This window comes from Tetrao urogallus (assembly GCF_951394365.1).
Source record: "Tetrao urogallus genome assembly, chromosome: 20".
Lineage (NCBI taxonomy): Eukaryota > Metazoa > Chordata > Aves > Galliformes > Phasianidae > Tetrao > Tetrao urogallus.
This window is the reverse complement of record NC_136833.1, coordinates 5,164,572-5,181,697: the sequence shown is the minus strand read 5'-3', so window position 1 is coordinate 5,181,697 and position 17,126 is coordinate 5,164,572. Positions and strand designations below refer to the sequence as shown.

Sequence of the window (17,126 nt, the reverse complement as noted above, 5' to 3'; positions counted from 1 at the left end):
GAGGCAAGATTGAGCTGGGCTTCCTTAGCCCTTCTGAGGCTTGAGGAATGCAGTTCACTAGTGTGAAAGGACTGGAGCTATCTCCTCTATGTCAGGAGAGCTTTTATGGGCAGCACACTCTAGAGGTTGCTCCGTATCTGCACTCCAAAATTGTCCTGTGAAACTAAAATCCATCAGATGGCATTTCCTTCCTCCCCGACCTTTGTGGTAACACTTTCCACCCTATTTTATTTCCATTCAAGCTCTGAGGGATGGATTTTTGAACAGGAAAACGTTACCACGGTTCATAGGTCAGCCCAAACGTGACTTCCTAACGCAGCAAGCACCTTCCTGCTCGTGGCTGAGCTGCCGTCAGGCGATCTGGGCTCTTCGCCATACCTGATGCTCGCCAAAGGCTGCCACGCCGCCCGCTTCCACAGTTGTCTACGGGAGAAAACAAACAAACAAACAACAACAATTAAATAAATGAATAAGTAAGTAAATAAATAACGGAATAAAACGTCTCAGGACTCCAGCAGCACCTCCTCACTCGACCGCCACCGCTGACCTTCCCACCCCCGGCCGGTCACAGCAGCACCGCCCGCTCCCGCCCGGCCCTATAGCGGCAGCCACGCCCTCTCCCGGCCGGGCGCTGCCCACAACCAAGATGGCGGCGGCGGCGCCGTGCGGCGCGGTAGGGCGATGCCGCCTGCAGCTGTTGGTGCTGGTGGCGGCGGCCGCGGCCGGCCGGGTGGCGGCCGTGAGGGGCGGCATGTTGTACCCCCGCGAGAGCCCCTCCCGAGAGCTGAAGGAGCTCGGAGGAATCTGGAGCTTCCGCGCCGACTTCTCGCCGGGCCGGGACGCCGGCTTCGAGCAGCGCTGGTACCGGCAGCCGCTCCGGCAGGTAGCGCGGGGCTGGGCGGGCGGGCGGCTCCTCTGGGACAGCGGCTGCTGCGGGGCTCTTTTCCCAGGAGCAGAGAACTGTTCCGCTTCCCCTCTGCTCAGATGCTCGCCTCGCATCGGGGCTGCACGGAACGTCCTGCCCAAAGGCGCTGGGGAAGCGTACCGCGTGCTGCTGGGGCCGTCCGGCGCTGCTCGGAGCTCCGCTCCTGCCTGCCGCAAGCTGTTAGCTGCTCCTTCCTAAGTGACCGAGTGCAGATAAGCAGGTTACAGTGTAACTTCGATCTGCTGTTAAGTGAACCCCGGCTCCCTCTCTGCGCAGTGATTATGCATATCCTAAGCTGAAAGCTGCATCCTTCCCCTTTTAGCATTCTGGACGGTTTTTAGCCTAATTCTGAGAGGAGAGGAGGGCTGTGGGCAGAAAAGAGCCAGAGGAGGGGGATCCCAAGCAGTGCTCCCAGTGGGGGCTGAGAAGTGCACTCAGCATTCACACACCGGGAATCTCCTTCAAGGAGATGCACGATGTGGGCATCCTGGCCAAAGGTTTCATAGCACCAGGTGCTGCAAAATCTGCTTCACCCCAAGTCCTTGTTTCCCTGTTAGCATTTTGTGATGTCTGCTAAGGATTCAGTTTCTCTGCAGCTCCATAAGTGTGAGCACTGAGTCAGCCCTGCACATGGAGGTCGTTTCAGGGCCTTCCTGGTTCCACTCTTCATGGAAAGGGGAAGCACTCCAGCTGTGCGCTGCTGCAACATCACGAGTGCAGCAGGTGCTAAAAATGAATGGCTCAGTTGTGTCATAGCATCCGGTTACTGAGATGTTAAATGCATTACAACACTGCCTGCCTATAATCCTTACATTAATAACGAGCCGAGTGAATTACCGCTATGGCAATTGCTTTTAAGGAGCACGAAAAGCCACTCAGCCCATGTAAAGAGGTACAAGCAGTGCTTCCTTGGGGGTGCTGACTTGAAAGTTCTACAGCTTCTGCTGCTGTCACTCTGTGGCTCATGGCCTGGCACAAAACATCATGGCAGTGAGCTGACATTGCAGCACTGTGCACTGAACCGCTGGAGCTGTGTGCAAGAAGAACTGCACTTTGTGAGGCATCGCAGGCTGAGCAGCCACCTGGGCATTTCCCTCCTTCCCACTGTGTGGTACCAGAGCTGTTCATAAAAGCATTTCAAGAGGGGAAAAGATATCAGCAGGTTCATCCTGTATGAACAGGGCTTGGTAGTAAGCAGGACTTGTGTGGGACAGACCACGCTGGTTTCTAGGCAGGTTCTTCCAAGTATTTCCACTTAGAGAGGCTGTCAGTGGAAGGGGATACCTCCAGCAGTACAGGCTACATAACCAAACAGCAGAATTTCTTCTTTTTAATGATTTGCTCCTTTCTGTTCTGTTCAATTCCTGCCAGACTGGTCCTGTTATTGACATGCCAGTGCCTGCCAGCTTCAATGACATCACTCAGGACCCCCACTTGGAGAACTACATTGGTTGGGTGTGGTATGAGAAGGAGGTGCTGCTTCCTCAACGTTGGCTGCAGGACGACCTCAGCACCAGGGTGGTGCTCCGGTTTGGCAGTGCCCACTACTACTCCATCGTGGTATGCTGCACGGGTGGTTGTGTTTGTGTTTCTAAATCCCAATTGCCCATCGCTGTGCTCCTTCCCTTCTTGCTGTTACGACTGCCACCAAATCTTAACCCTGCCTTTTGGGCTCACGGCTCTCTTCTGTTGCAGTGGGTGAATGGAGTGCAGGTTGTGGAGCACGAAGGCGGCCACCTCCCTTTTGAAGCAGATATAAGCAGGATTGTCCAGCGCAGCCCCGGGGTTCCCTGCCGTATCACTGTTGCATTGAACAACACTCTGACGCTGCACACTCTGCCTCCGGGGACAATTCAGTACATGAATGACAAAACAAGGTGATCCACTAACGTGCTGCACTGTCAGGTTAACCCAGGGATGAGAGAATGGGGATTTATTCAGCTGCTGTCTCATAAGACCCTCTGTGCAACTTAGAAGAGCACGGGTTGTGTTTTTACTAAAATTCGTCAGCCAAGCAGTGAGAAGTTTAAGTTTCAGTGTGATGAGGAATCTACACTGAACTACTGCATCTGTTTTATACACAGGGAACTAAGATTAAATGGTTTGCAAAGCTGAATCAATGGCAGATTGAGAAGCTTGAGTTCAGCTGGAAGTGCAAGAGCCTGCTGTCCTGAAGGATCAAACCCATTCAGTGCAGTAGATGTTTGTTAACTGGTAAAGCCCTTCAGCATAGCATCAGTAGCACTGCTGAAATACAGACCCATCCTGTTGTAAAGACTGTTTTACCAGCACATCATACCAGCATCCATATGCTGCCTTCAGTTCTTGTGTAATGAAACATAATGCAGCCGTTTTTCCTGTCTTCCTCACTCAGGTATCCCAAGAACTATTTTGTACAGAACATCAGGTTTGATTTCTTTAATTATGCTGGAATCCATCGCCCAGTTGTGCTTTACACCACACCTTCTGTCTACATAGATGATATTACTGTGACAACTACTTCATCAGAGAGTGTTGGTATGTTCAGAGCAATTACAGCAGCAACCTCCGGCTCCAAATTGAGATGACAAGGGCAATAGAAAAAAATAACCTGCAATTCCAATTGAATTTGTTTTGTAGTGGCTTTTGTTTTAACCTTAGCTGGTCTAGTGCCTGGCTCAGCAGTTGCTGATTAAAAAATAATCAGAAACAATAAGAAAAAGTACTCACAAGACTCTGTTGTTAAAGTGAGAGGACAATCAGGTGTTTCTAGAAGTAGGATTCCTCAGCAGAGGCAGTCTTTCTGCCACTTAAAGCAGGATTATCTCTAAGTAACAGATATTTGTGTTATACAAATCTACCTGAAAACTTCTGGACCTCAAGATAGGTCACACTTGTTATAATTTGTACCTTTCTATTGTTGTTGCTGTTTTCCCTTGCTATTTAATGCTGCTGTATGTGAAAATTTCCCCACATGGGATGTATGTATTTTGCCTTTCATGCCAGTCTCTGACTGTGCTTTGTCGTCCTTTGAACCAGCAATGGTGCAATATCAGATATCGGTAGTTGGCAGCGAACTCTATTCCTTGTCTCTGAGTTTACGTGATCAAGAGGGGAAAGTGGTTGCTACAGGCAGCGGGCCAGCTGGAGAGTTAAAAGTGCCAAATCCAAACCTGTGGTGGCCTTATCTGATGCATGAGAGCCCTGGATACCGCTACTTCTTAGAGGTAACAGTGACATCTCTTCTTCTGTGTGCATTTCTTCTCACTATATAACAGCGTTACGGAACTGTCGTATGGCCCATCTTTCTTATTTTTGCTCTCCCCTGGATCCTGTCCACATCTCTAGAATGGCATTACTAGTTATGCTGTAACCAATTTGAGCTCTGGATGCTGAATGGGAAAGTCGGTGGTGAGAAGAGCAGGGCACACCTGAGTGCATGCATGTGCTCTCAGGTGTTTGCCTTTCACATCTCCGGCCTGATCTGCCTGCTGCAGAAGGACTATTTGAAACAATACGAGGAGATGCTGCGTGATGGAGGGTAGAGCCTCTGGGAAGCAGGTTGAGCTCCTCTTTCACACACATTGCCACGCAGTGAGCTTTCTTCCCACTCTGCGCAGAGTGCAGCACCCATAGACAGCCTGGAGGGCTCTGCCTCCCCAGCACCTCACGCACAGCTTTCCTTTGGGAACCCAGGTGAAGATGCAGGCTGAGGCCAGCGGCGTGCCGCAGGAGGACATCTACACCCTGCCGGTTGGCATCCGCACCGTTCACGTCACCAGCACGCAGTTCCTCATCAACGGAAAGCCCTTCTACTTCCACGGGGTCAACAAGCACGAGGACGCGGATGTAAGTGCGGGCTCACCTCACCGCGCTGCCACAGCCTGGCTGAGCCCAGGCTATGGCTTCTAGTCGCAAATAGCGGTTTCCCGCCCTTACGAGCAGGGCGGGCGCTGAGCTTTGAGCCGCGCATCTGCGAGGCTCAGCCCGGCCACGGGGCGGCCCTCAGCCCCAGCGAACGCCCCGTCCCGCCGCGCGGAGCCGCCCTTCCCGCCTCGCCTTCCTCACCTCAGCGCCGCGCGTTCGCTCACCTCCCGTTCCCTCACCTCCCTCCTTCAGGAGAGCACTGTGGAGGGGCAGCTTGGTTACAGCCCTCACTGCGGCTACTTCTCCCAACCCCGGCCTTAAACTTATGCTTGAGGTTGCACTCATAAAGATGCACAGAGAGATCTTGTGCGCTGAGGCTGGAAGAGCTCAGCGCTGCCCAGCTGCGGTGCGAGGCGAAGCCCTGCGCTGCAATACGACAGGATTTGATTTGTTGTCCCCCTCAGATTCGTGGCAAAGGCCTGGACTGGGCGCTGATCGTGAAGGACTTCAACCTGCTGCGCTGGCTGGGGGCAAACTCCTTCCGCACCAGCCACTACCCCTATGCTGAGGAGATCATGGACCTGTGTGACACCTACGGCATCGTGGTGATCGATGAGTGCCCGGGAGTGGGGATTAAGTTGCCGTAAGCAAAGCACAAAGCACCATTCCCCTTATGTCTTTCCCTCCTGCAGCTTCCCCCTCCCATCCTGAAGCTCGTGACACCCTGATAATGAAGGCACTTTGCTCTGTTTAGAAATCAGCCTGTCACGTTTTAAAGCCTCCCCCAGTGCCACGTCTGCCCACTGAGGTTAGGCAACCAGAGGGCGTTCTGCTGCATGGCTGTTGTGTCATCAGACCTGGCTCCATTAGTGAGCCCAAACCATGGCCCTGAACTGTGCAGCAGCCTTCGGGGAAATAAGGCAGAAGCCACATTCAGTTTCAGTGCTCATGGGTGCTTACCAAAGCTTGAGTTATCCATTCCATTTGCTGTAGAATCATAGAATCATTAAGATTGGAAAGGACCTCTACGATCATCCAGTCCAACTGTCCACCTACCACCAATACTGTCACTGACCACGTCCCTCAGTGCCACATCTCCATAGTTCTGGAATACCTCTAGGGGTGGGGACTCCCCCTCCTTCCTGTGCAGCTGTGCTACTGCATCACCACTGTTTTGGAGAAGAAATTGTTCCTGATATCCAGTCTCAACCTCCCCTGGCACAACTTACCTGTGATTTTTTATTCTTACCTAGTCTTGTTTCCTTTTCAGTGAGAGCTTTGGGAACAAATCACTACAGCATCATCTCGTTGTGATGGAGGAGCTGATCCGCAGGGATAAGAACAGGCCCTCAGTTGTGATGTGGTCAGTAGCCAACGAGCCAGCATCAGATCTGCCCCCAGCTGCTTACTACTTCAAGTAAGTGCTCATACACAGAACTGAGGCTTGAATTTAGGCAAGAGGTGTACCTTCATGTTTAAGATGGCACAGAGAAGTAACCCACAGATGCAAACTAAAAGTGTAACTAATGCATATGTTGAACCAATGTTCGGAAACGTAATGGTCTCTGAATCAGTAAACCTCTGCAAAATTGCCAGGATTCTATTTGGTCTCATCATCTCTTCTTGAGACAAGGGTAAAGCAAAAGCAGACCTGATGGGAACAGGTTACCTTGTTACTTAAGAAAGCTGAATGCTAAATTCTCAATCTGAGAATTACTGCAAAGGTATAAAATAATTGGCCTTTAATTCTGTAGACAAGGTTCTTCAGTTAATTGTTAGTCATTTGTTTTGTGGATGTTAGTGACACCCTACTTCAAAGCCACTGCTTTGTGTCCCTACAGACCCTTTGGTTTTATTCTGAAGAGATTTAAGCTTTGGATAGCCAAGAATAATCCTGCAGTGGGGGCAGCAAACTGTCACTGATAGCTGTAAGTGCATTCAGGGAGAACTGGGAATTTTCATTTCTCAAAATGATCCACCACCCTTCTGCAATGCTGGGGTAGCCGCAGAACCTCACCTTCCCATTCTCTCATTTCCCTCATTTTGGGCTTCCTTCATAGCAGCCTACCTGTGCCTGCTGTAGCATAAGGATAAGGCAATGTTTTTGGAGAAACAGACCCAGAGTTGTAGCAGATAATCAGGATTCTGCAGTATTTACTTGAAAATGCTCTGCCTACAAAATTGAAAGCAGCTTTAAATTCTGAAGCAGCAGAAGGACAGGGAGCTTGGAAAAGTGAGTTTATTCTTGTCTGCATTGCTTCTCCATGCTGTTGTTGAACTCTTGCTTTATTGTTTACAAACAGGACACTGATAGCTCACACTAAAGCTCTGGATCCCTCTAGACCTGTAACATTTGTGTCTGCTACTAATTACGCTTTTGATCATGGTGTAAGTTTACTTTAATTTCTATCTTTTTTTATACTTTATATGTTAAATTTGTCCTCAGATCATTTCCAGTCCTTTCCCTTGGCAAATTTACTAAAGATATTTATGAAGAAGAGGTAAAAGAAAACTTACATTTTGGCTTCCAACACAAAGCCCTTTATACTGTAGTGGTAGGCCAGCTAAAAAAACCTGCAAAAGAACAGTTCTTGGTATTAAGTGGAATATGTAGAATCAGCCCCCTGGATTTTGTGAACATTGTGACAGTTGGCTGTCCCAGTTATTTTGTCTATTAATGCTGACTTTCCATTTGTAATTAAACTAAAGCTTAAGCCCTTTAAAACCACTAACAGCCTTTATGGAAATCTAAAGAAGGAAACTTTGTCTTCAATTCCTTCTTTAAACTGCTCTAGTTAGTCTTTGGCAGATGTCTGGTAATACTGAATAGTCTAAAGGTGCTTCCAGCCCAAGTTCAGCTTCATAACTCAAGTCTTGTAGCTGTGTAATTAGCCAAAAGCTACTCTTCTTGACTGACTGTGCTTTAAGCTGGCCAGAGCATGAATCAATGATCTATAACACACACAAAAAGATTTCAGTGGTAGTTCCCATGTCACTTTTAGTATTTTATAATAGTTCATGTTACTACTGTACAATAAGCACTCCAAGCAGGTGAGTTTGCAGGTTAGTACATACGTGGTATCACCGCCTGTCCTTGCTACAAGTTATACTCTGTATTTCTTTGAAGCTGTCCTACAGTTAGCAGGAATGGCCTGCTGTAACTCCCCACCTGTAGGAAAAAAACACCCTGGTGACCTTAGTTTCAAAGGTAATGAGCAAGTATTTGCTCTTGGATACTGCTGTTGCATCAGACACACACACACACACACAGACTCTTCTCAACCCTACCAGCATATTCTGACCAGTTTGAGGATACACAAGGCAAACAAAACCAAAGAATAGATCTCGCACGCTGCTGTGATATTAGAACTTCTTTTTTATTACAAAACATGTTAAGAGAACATTGAACAAGTTACATACAACATCACTTCATCTTTAGTAGGCTTTGTGCCCTTTTATCATACTGTCCACGTGGTAGAAATGGCATATAACTTGCAGAATGCTTATTCTTAGTGTTGCACCATTGATGCACAAATTTAGTTGCCAGTCAAAATAATTGACTACTAACTTGACCGTCATATTCCAATACTCAGTAAGTATGTCTAATGTACCAGCAAGCCAGAGACATCTTGGAAACATTAAAACTTCTAACAAACCTAAGGATAAAATAGGTTAATCTTGTTTAACATTTTTACTGTGGCTTAAAACTGTGAGGAAATGCCAAATTAATACACCAGTACCTTGTAAAATCTAACTTCTTTTAAATCTCCTTCATGGGAAACATGTCATGTTGGCAGGGCCAGAATGATAGGAGAAAAGGCTGAATTCCATGGAATGAACCAAAATGAGGGTTAGTTCACAAATGTTTGCACACATTGAGCTCTGTGACAAAACACTCCCACCTTGGTTTTCTTGTAGGCTCCTTATGTGGATGTAATCTGTGTGAACAGCTACCTCTCCTGGTACCATGACTCAGGCCATCTGGAAGTTATTCCACTGCAACTTACAGCACAGTTTGAGAACTGGTATAAAACCTACCAGAAACCCATCATCCAGAGTGAATATGGAGCTGACTCTATTCCCGGACTTCACAGTGTAAGTGTTAAATATCCTGAAGCCATTCTCTGCTTAGTTTTCCCCTAGGTATGCAGTTTTCAACAGCCCTGACTGCTAGTATAGCTGCACTCCATGTGAAATGTAAATAATAACACTTCTGTGTTTGGGTCCTAAACTACGGTGTGCTCTTCCCTTTATAATTAATCGTTCTGGCAATCAAGATATAGCTAACTGTCAACTTAAACTTACAGCATTTAAATCTCTAAAAGTTAAGATTTAAATCTGAATCTGTACTTTGGCATTTGCAAAAAAAATGCCTCAGTGGAAAATGCAACAGCAGGGAGTGGACATCCATGTCACAGCACCACTGCCCATAAGAAGGGATGGCACTCCTACACCTTTCACAATAAAGCACTGTTAGTAAAGCAAAACCACACACGTTCCCCGAGGTAAACTTGGCATTACATTTTGTTTCCTCTCACAATTTCATTAGTTGTGAATCTTTAGTAAAATAGCCATTGTTAATGCAGTGGCCATGAAAAGATCAAACAATTGTAATTGCTGAGATGAACAGTTACCTTCATTTAAAGTCACCTCTTTTTCCTGGCTGTAGGATCCACCTGCTATGTTCAGTGAGGAGTATCAGAAAGCTTTGCTGAAAGAGTACCATTCTGTTTTTGACAAAAAGAGGAAAGAGTATGTGATTGGGGAACTCATCTGGAATTTTGCTGATTTCATGACTAATCAAGGTAAGCTTATATTTACATTCTGAATAACTTTGCATTCTCACTCCAAGCATAAATGGTTTATGACACATAGAATACTGTGTTGTAGAGTAGGACAAAGGAACCCTCTGCTTTTGGAGATGGAACACAGCTGGTTTCTGTGACAAAGTCCAGTGTGACTAAAGCCAGCAGGGAAGGTCCTTCTGTGCTTAATGCATTCTCCTTCTCCAGCTTGAGCTCCCAGCTGTTTCACCTGCCAAGATGCCAGCCAGAACATGGGAACATGGGACAGTGCAGGAGGGCAGAACACAAGGGAAGCTTCTAAGCAGACACAGATTACATCTCTTTCTTGGCCTTCCTCAAGTCAGAGCTTCAGTTAGCTTTTAGGGAAGTGTCTCGCTTGCTTCATATTTCATCTGCTACTGCACTTAATAATGCAGCACCATAAATAAATGTATTATTAACTTGGTGTAGAGAGTTAGCAGTGGAGGGCCAGATACCACAATGGTTGACAGCAGCCTACTGTGACACTTAACCCACTGTTAATAGAAGGTAAGTCATTTATGAAGTATGGGGCACTACAGTGTGCTCACACAAATCAAACTGCTGTAGCTCAGGACACCTAAAGAACCAATTGTGCATATGCCACCTACAGCAAGCTAGGGCAGTGAACTATCAGTGGTAATACAGGCAGATAATCACCATTTAAAATAATTTGTAGAGCACCAGCATAGGTATTCAAAAGCTTAGTTGTCAGAGAGAAGCAGTCAGCAAGGTTCAAATAGGACAATGGAAAAACTTAGACAAACTTACATACACAGATACAGTTCCAGTCTCTCTACATGTTGCAGTCACTAATTCTAGTTATCTATCAAGTCCAAAATAGGCAAAAAGGATGCGGGCACCACTAAGGGATAGAACAGCCAAACTATTAGTAACTGACATCTTCATCATCAAGTTACAGGGTGGCATTAAGGGCAGAAGTAACATCTGCTGAAGCTGCAATACTGATTGAGTTAACAGACATACCTGAATGAACTGTCATCGACTGCCAGCTGTAAATGCAATGAATTGCAGCTATATTGCTCTGTTCTATCAGTGATTCTTGCCCAGATCACACAAATTACCTTTGCCAAAATCCCTGCTGTATCTGACGTGTAGAAGGAAGTGCATAGGTCTCTCCCACTTAACCTGATTTAGAACATACATTGAAACAATTCACAATAGGGGACAGAAGAGCATTTTGTATATAACTGCTTTATTTTATAACTTCTCTACAGGGGTCACACGTGTTTTGGGGAACAAGAAAGGAATATTTACCCGCCAACGACAGCCCAAGTCAGCTGCATTTGTTCTGAGAGAAAGATACTGGAAGATTGCAAATGAATCAAGCTGTCTTCCTCCTATAATAAAATCACATATCCTCTTTCTATAATGAAATGAAAAGGCATTAACAGCTGGGTACTATGTTGAACTTTTTAATTAAATTCCTGTTTAAATAATATTTGTGCCTGACACAAGTCTTGCAAGTCTAATGCAATTTCTAGTCCACCTAAAGTAGTTACTATGACACAAAGCAGATCAGAAACATTAGTTTTACTATGCTCAGCCATGCCTGTAGGCTTCCTGTTTCCAGGTAGTAAAACAAATGTTCAGAGTTTCAAGGAGCTAAGTTAGACATCCTGACTGAGGTATCTGTTTATAGCAAAAAACAAAACAAAAACAATACAATAGAAATCAATGCAGAAGACTTCAAAAGTCCAAACTAGTCTAAGTGAGCATCAATTCCCTCTAATGCAAGTGAGGTTTTCCAGTTACACTTCCCTAACTGCTACCACTCAGCTCACAGCACGTCGTCCACGGGATCACTGACTACCTAACTTCTCTTGTCTAAAACTGGACAGAACACATGCAGCTGGCTGAGGAATTCTGAGTTAACAGCAACTCAGGAAGCGTGTGAACTGATAGTTCTATGAGGATACCCAACATACTCCAATACAGTATGGAATTCATACCACAGCAGCAAGGTGGAATATGTTGGATAGGTAGGTACTACATCAACTGAACTTTGTTTAGAGCTATTTAATCACAGTACCAGAACTGCTACAATTATATGCAGCTTTACCTTGCAGCATGAAGAGCTTCCTTCACGTTAAGTTTTCATTCTGCTCTACAGGAATAGAGTTCTAGAGGGCAAATTCAATCTGAGCCTTTTTGATAAGGGCCTGAAGCACTCTGGAGTAGGATTATATGTAAGTTAATGTGTACGTAGGGAGTAATGTAGTATAATAACTTCCCTTTCAAGCTGCACACCAGTCTTAGAGGACTCTAAAGGCCAGACTTTAGGCTATAGTAAGTAGTGCCAGTAGTCACAGAAGAGCCCAGAATCTGCCAGCTTCTTACTGCAAGCTCGCAGGGTTGTCCCAGCAGCAGCATCACCCACAGCAGAACAACAGAAATAGGAGCTGCCGACTGAATTCTGGGACAATAGTTTCATTATCCCAGTTCACTGATGATGAACTTGTTGCTACGCCAACTTTTTCTGCACCTGGTCTTCTGCTCGTACCTCAAGAAAGAATGTGCACGTGTTATGTGGTGGCCAACTTCTCATTCCTTTAGATGCGGCACATTAGAGCCCAGCAACACTTTCCGTTGCCATGTGCAGAATAAGCACATACATGTTTACTGCAGACTTCAAACCATTTTTACTTGAACCTCTAGGGGGACAAGAAACAACATACTACCAGCGTTCATCGTGGTTACACTTGTGTTAGGTTTACAGACCTTCTCATTAACTAAAAACCCAGAATATAAAAGTCTATCAATATTAGAAAGACATTTGTTCAGATGTAGCCTGACACAAGTGTGAACAGTGTACTCAAGGCCACTACCACTGTTTGAAATCACTGTCAATTTCTTACCCTCTAGATAATTTTTAAAAACCATTCTCCTCCCCATTTCAAGACAGTATGACATGCCAACAGCTGCCACATCGAAATACAGATCAAGATTTGACATTGTTAGTGCATTAGAAACCAGGGCTGAGATAGCTACAATAAAGCTCAGGACTTGTGGTTTCAGAAGAGAATGCTATCCTTTCATTCAGTCCAACAAAACATACACCAAATTTAATATCCACATGTATGGAAAGCACACACTTCAGTTTCAGTTCCTGCTTGTTCTCAACAGCTCAGTACAACTGTAACCTCAAAACCCACCTATCCAAGCCTTCCTCCCAAAGCTCCCATCCTCCCTGCTCCCCGCCATCCCTGTCCCCCCAAATCCACAAAAATAAATAGCAGTTTCCAGACACTCCGTCATTTTGTCAGAGTGGAGTTAAAACACCTGAAGAACCAGGGAAAGAAGGAACTGATTAACACACTTAACGTTTTTTTGCTTGTTACTGAAAGAACTGTAAACAGTAAAGCCTCAATGCTGCTCAACCATTATACACTCGTGCACACAACATTCAGCAAGACGCAACGAAGCCGCAGTTCTATACGAGGGTATTCTCTGAGGACCCAAGCGCTTTAACCCTTCTACTGCTAGCATACAATTGCTTTGAAAGAGATCACAACTTGGTACATTTGGAGAAAGAAAATTACAGTACTGACTTTAAAAACAGTTTCTAAGGCTCAGACTGAGTCCAAAAAGGCCTCTGATTGGGTTCATTCAAGCTCTTATGTTCGGACTGCATGAATGCAGCATAAGAATGATTGCAGCAAGACATCCACAGGTAATTTCTACATTTATTTTTTTTTTATACCAAAAAGTTATGTGCAACAAATAGAATTCATACATATTTACATTGTTTTACCTGTTAGCAAAATCTTATCCTAAGCCTGCAATAAGAGAATCTCTCCATCTATATATTGATAAAAGGAACATCTGCCCAATGTCTCCATTTAAAGGGATGTTTAGTTTAGAGTTTAAAGCACTGGTGATAAATAGTCGATGGAACACACTATACAGAACACACACCTAATATTTAGGCCATGCTTAATACAGTTTTATGGTAACAGAATACTTCACCTTTTCTGGACCAGTTTTGTCTAGATCACGTTTAAACAATGTTGGCAGATCTGAAGTTATTAGATCTCTCCTTAACTTTAACCAATATAAATTAGGAGACCCAAGTGCTGCCCAAAGCACCTCGCCAATCTCTCTGAACAATCAACAGAGGCACAGCAGAAGACAAACGCGTTCTGCAGGATGTTGAAACCTCCTGATAAGGGAGACTCGCTGTCACTTCAGATATCGGAGGCGGCAGGAATGTTTTGTTGGCCTTCCTTAGCACTGCAAACGCTTTGCAGTAAGAAAGTTCCAAGAACACTCATTTCCTAAACAAGACTTGAATGCTTCATTGGCCTTAGGAGTTTCAAGTACCTTACAGTAAGAGGATTTCAGGAATGTTTACTTCCTAAACAGCTTTTGGGATGAAGTTGTTCTTCCTTGAATCTGCCCATCCCTGCAGGGCTTCTGAGAGCCAGGGAGGGCTGAGGGCAACAGCCCAAATTCATAACTACCGTATCTTGATTTTTCCCCCCTCCATTATGATGGGGTTGAAGCCACAACCAGCATCTGCGTAATGACTTGCTCTCCCCTTGTCCCTTTGCCAGACCAAGTATTATTAACAAGCACTTAGGCATACTACTGTATCCTCAGAACTTCCCTTCTTTTGTAAATGGCAAATTCGTATCGATCACACCTTTGCTGTGACTCTTGTTCTGGCTGAGGGTGGCAGACAGGGGAACGGTTGCACGAAGCACTCCTCTGATTTCTATCACAATACTAATGGCAATCTGAGCCATTTTACTGGAAGAAGTATGATGTTGCTATCCTTGGTAGCAGTGAGAAAAAAGTCAAAGATCTGGATGCAAAAAGGTCCAAATTTCTACTGCTAATATTAATTCTGCCCTTTATTCAGGCCAACTGCATTTCTGAAGCACGAGAGAGAAAGTAGAAGAGTTAGGGCCATTTCTAGCAAATCACTTCCAGTAAAAAGGAACTGCAAGAGAAGCACACAAGACAGGAGAGTTCACAATTAGGACCAGATTTGCAAGACTGTGCACAAAATACAGCGGTAAATTCTTCCAGAGACCAAACAGATTTCCCATTTGACCTCCATGTGCACAAAGACACAAACTGCAGACAGGACTGCTGAAAATCTGGCCCTAAACAATTTTACTAAACAAACTGAATTAACAGACTATGCCCACACAGACAAGCACAAGACACAGCGAGTTAGTCAACACCTATACTTTCTGCTGGTGGGGCTTTTTTCCTTTTTCTTTTTCCCCTTGGGTGTGCATGACACCCCAAATTGGACCAAGTAATCACTGATTACACTTGTCTCCGCTGCTGCTTGCTCTGAGCTATCAGCACTGCAGCTGACCGTGTCAGGCAGCGCACGTTCACCTCTTCCTCCAGTGAAAAGATGCGTTAGTGTGGATCACAGGAATGCACCGAAAGAAATCTATACAACATCTGAACCAGGGATGCTGGTGATGCTGCCTCGAGGCTTCTAAGAGAACAGAGGAGAGCCTTGAGGGACCAGTTCAGCATCATTCACTCCCCTCACATCAGAGTTCAAGGCATTTGAGAGACAGAACTAAACATCAAGACAAGCTTTAACTATACTCTGGTCAATACAAAATGCATTTAATGAATTGCCTAAAACCGTTAGACAAGAGGGACAAGAAATTTAGTGTTACATGCAACAGATGTTACTCATACCACAGAACTCTATACACAGAAGCAGTTTCCACCTACATCCTTGATACAAACCAGAAAATTACTTCAGTAGCAAATACTATTTTGTGAATTCAACCTAAAAATTCTATTTTCTCTACTGAATACTGTATGTTTCACAGTCAAGTTCATCCTCAGCAACTTAGTGTTTGTAATCCACTTAGCCATACAACGTAAGTGTCTTTCTGACATTCATGTTTAAGAAACAATCCTAAGATTAGTTAAACTAATTCTTTAACTAAACAGGTATGCAGTTGGAATTCTTTGTATTTAGAAGCTGACAAGGGCAAAAAGCAGCACAGCACCAATTACAGAACGTAGCTGAATATTCTGGTGTCACAGAGTTCCAAACACAAGCATTTCACTTTTCCAAAGGACATCATTGACTTCCTATCACATTGGTTCAGTATTGCTACCACTTCTCAGTCTAAAAACTAAAATAGGTTTCTTAATACTTTTCTACGTCCAGCAAATTTGCTGGGGCTTTTGTTTGTTTGCTCACTTTTAAAGCAAGGACACTTCTGTCTGCCAAGTTCAACACTAAGTATTTGGTTTACGATTTTAAGACAGAAGGCACTTTTAACATTCAGCTTTAGAATACTGCGAGCAGAAACAGCATTACAATTTTGTTCCTTTGTTTAAATCTGCAGTTTAATTTTTTTTAATTAGTTATTAGAAAGAGCAATGATAGCACTGCATCAGATTTCAATTTCAGGAGCACTTTTACTTATCCCACAAAACAGACTGCCTTTCCAAAGGATCCTGTGTGTGTCAGGCCTGAAGTTCACTTCCCAATACAGCACAAACCAAAGATCCTGACAAAGATCAATTCAGTATCTGCTCATTCGGTGCACTACTTGGTTATCCCGCTCTCTCAGTGGTTTCCACTGCAGATTGCAATCCTACACTGCAGCATTCATAGAACACCAAACGTGAGTAACACTGCCTGTCTGACCGCAATTTGAAATGAAGCGCTGCGTGGAACAAGAGCACTCTGATCCACCAAGAGCCCACACTGTATCTCACATCCTGGTGGTAACTTTCTATCGACCACATTGAGCTGTTTTCATTCTGTACAGAAATGAATGAAATTGTGGTTTGATGAACATACTTCAGGTTTCAGCTTTAATTCCATTTTCAGGAGGGAACAGGAGAAATGGAACAAAACCCAACCGTCATTTCTGTGAAAGCACCAGCAGTGAGTGCCCCAACAAGGTGCTCTACAGAGGTCACTTCTTCCATCACGTCAGTTGACTGTTAGCTGAACACTCCGAAAGCTCCTAAGCTAACAAAACTGATTGTACAGTGAGTTCTCCAGGGATGAAACCAAGATTTCTAAGTTTATTTACAGTATAAGTCCTAATCAAATCTAAGTCCATCAGCTAAAAAAAAATAAAATAAAAATGTAATACACAGACTGTAAACATGGCAACATTAAATATCATAATGCTATTCTAGAATATTTAATGTCATGATCACATCTCGTTATACCTGAATTTATATACAGGATATTTTATAGCAAGTGTTGCCCACTTTACAAGTGGAGGGGGAGGAGAGAGTCTAGGTTCTGCCGTGGCTAGAACTCCTTCAAAGTAAAGTTAAAGCTTGTCTTTGATTGCTTTACAGCTTTCTTTCACAACCACATTTAAATTGAAGATTAGCACAAAAAAAAAAAACTTATCTAGGGCCCCTTCCAATTTCTAATTAAAAATTCAGTTATGAATCTCAGGGAAAGCGTCTGATATGGAGAATAAAAAATTACTGCAAAATAAACTTAATGGAAGTTGGGTCTTCAGGCTGTCAGTCACAAGTTCGAACAGGCG

General features: G+C 44.5%; 1 protein-coding gene across 1 annotated transcript; it reads left to right on the top strand.

The window, feature by feature from the left end:
• Positions 1–646: 646 nt before the first annotated feature.
• GUSB (glucuronidase beta) lies at positions 647–11,446 on the top strand (the record flags this gene model as incomplete). Its single annotated transcript, XM_079545193.1, has 13 exons — positions 647–883; positions 2,297–2,485; positions 2,621–2,802; positions 3,300–3,442; positions 3,944–4,131; positions 4,601–4,753; positions 5,236–5,414; positions 6,042–6,188; positions 7,075–7,159; positions 8,690–8,866; positions 9,441–9,576; positions 10,833–10,986; positions 11,395–11,446. 13 exons carry the CDS (start codon positions 647–649, stop codon positions 11,444–11,446), a joined length of 2,022 nt encoding a protein of 673 aa, XP_079401319.1.
• Between the last annotated feature and the right edge of the window lie 5,680 nt (positions 11,447–17,126).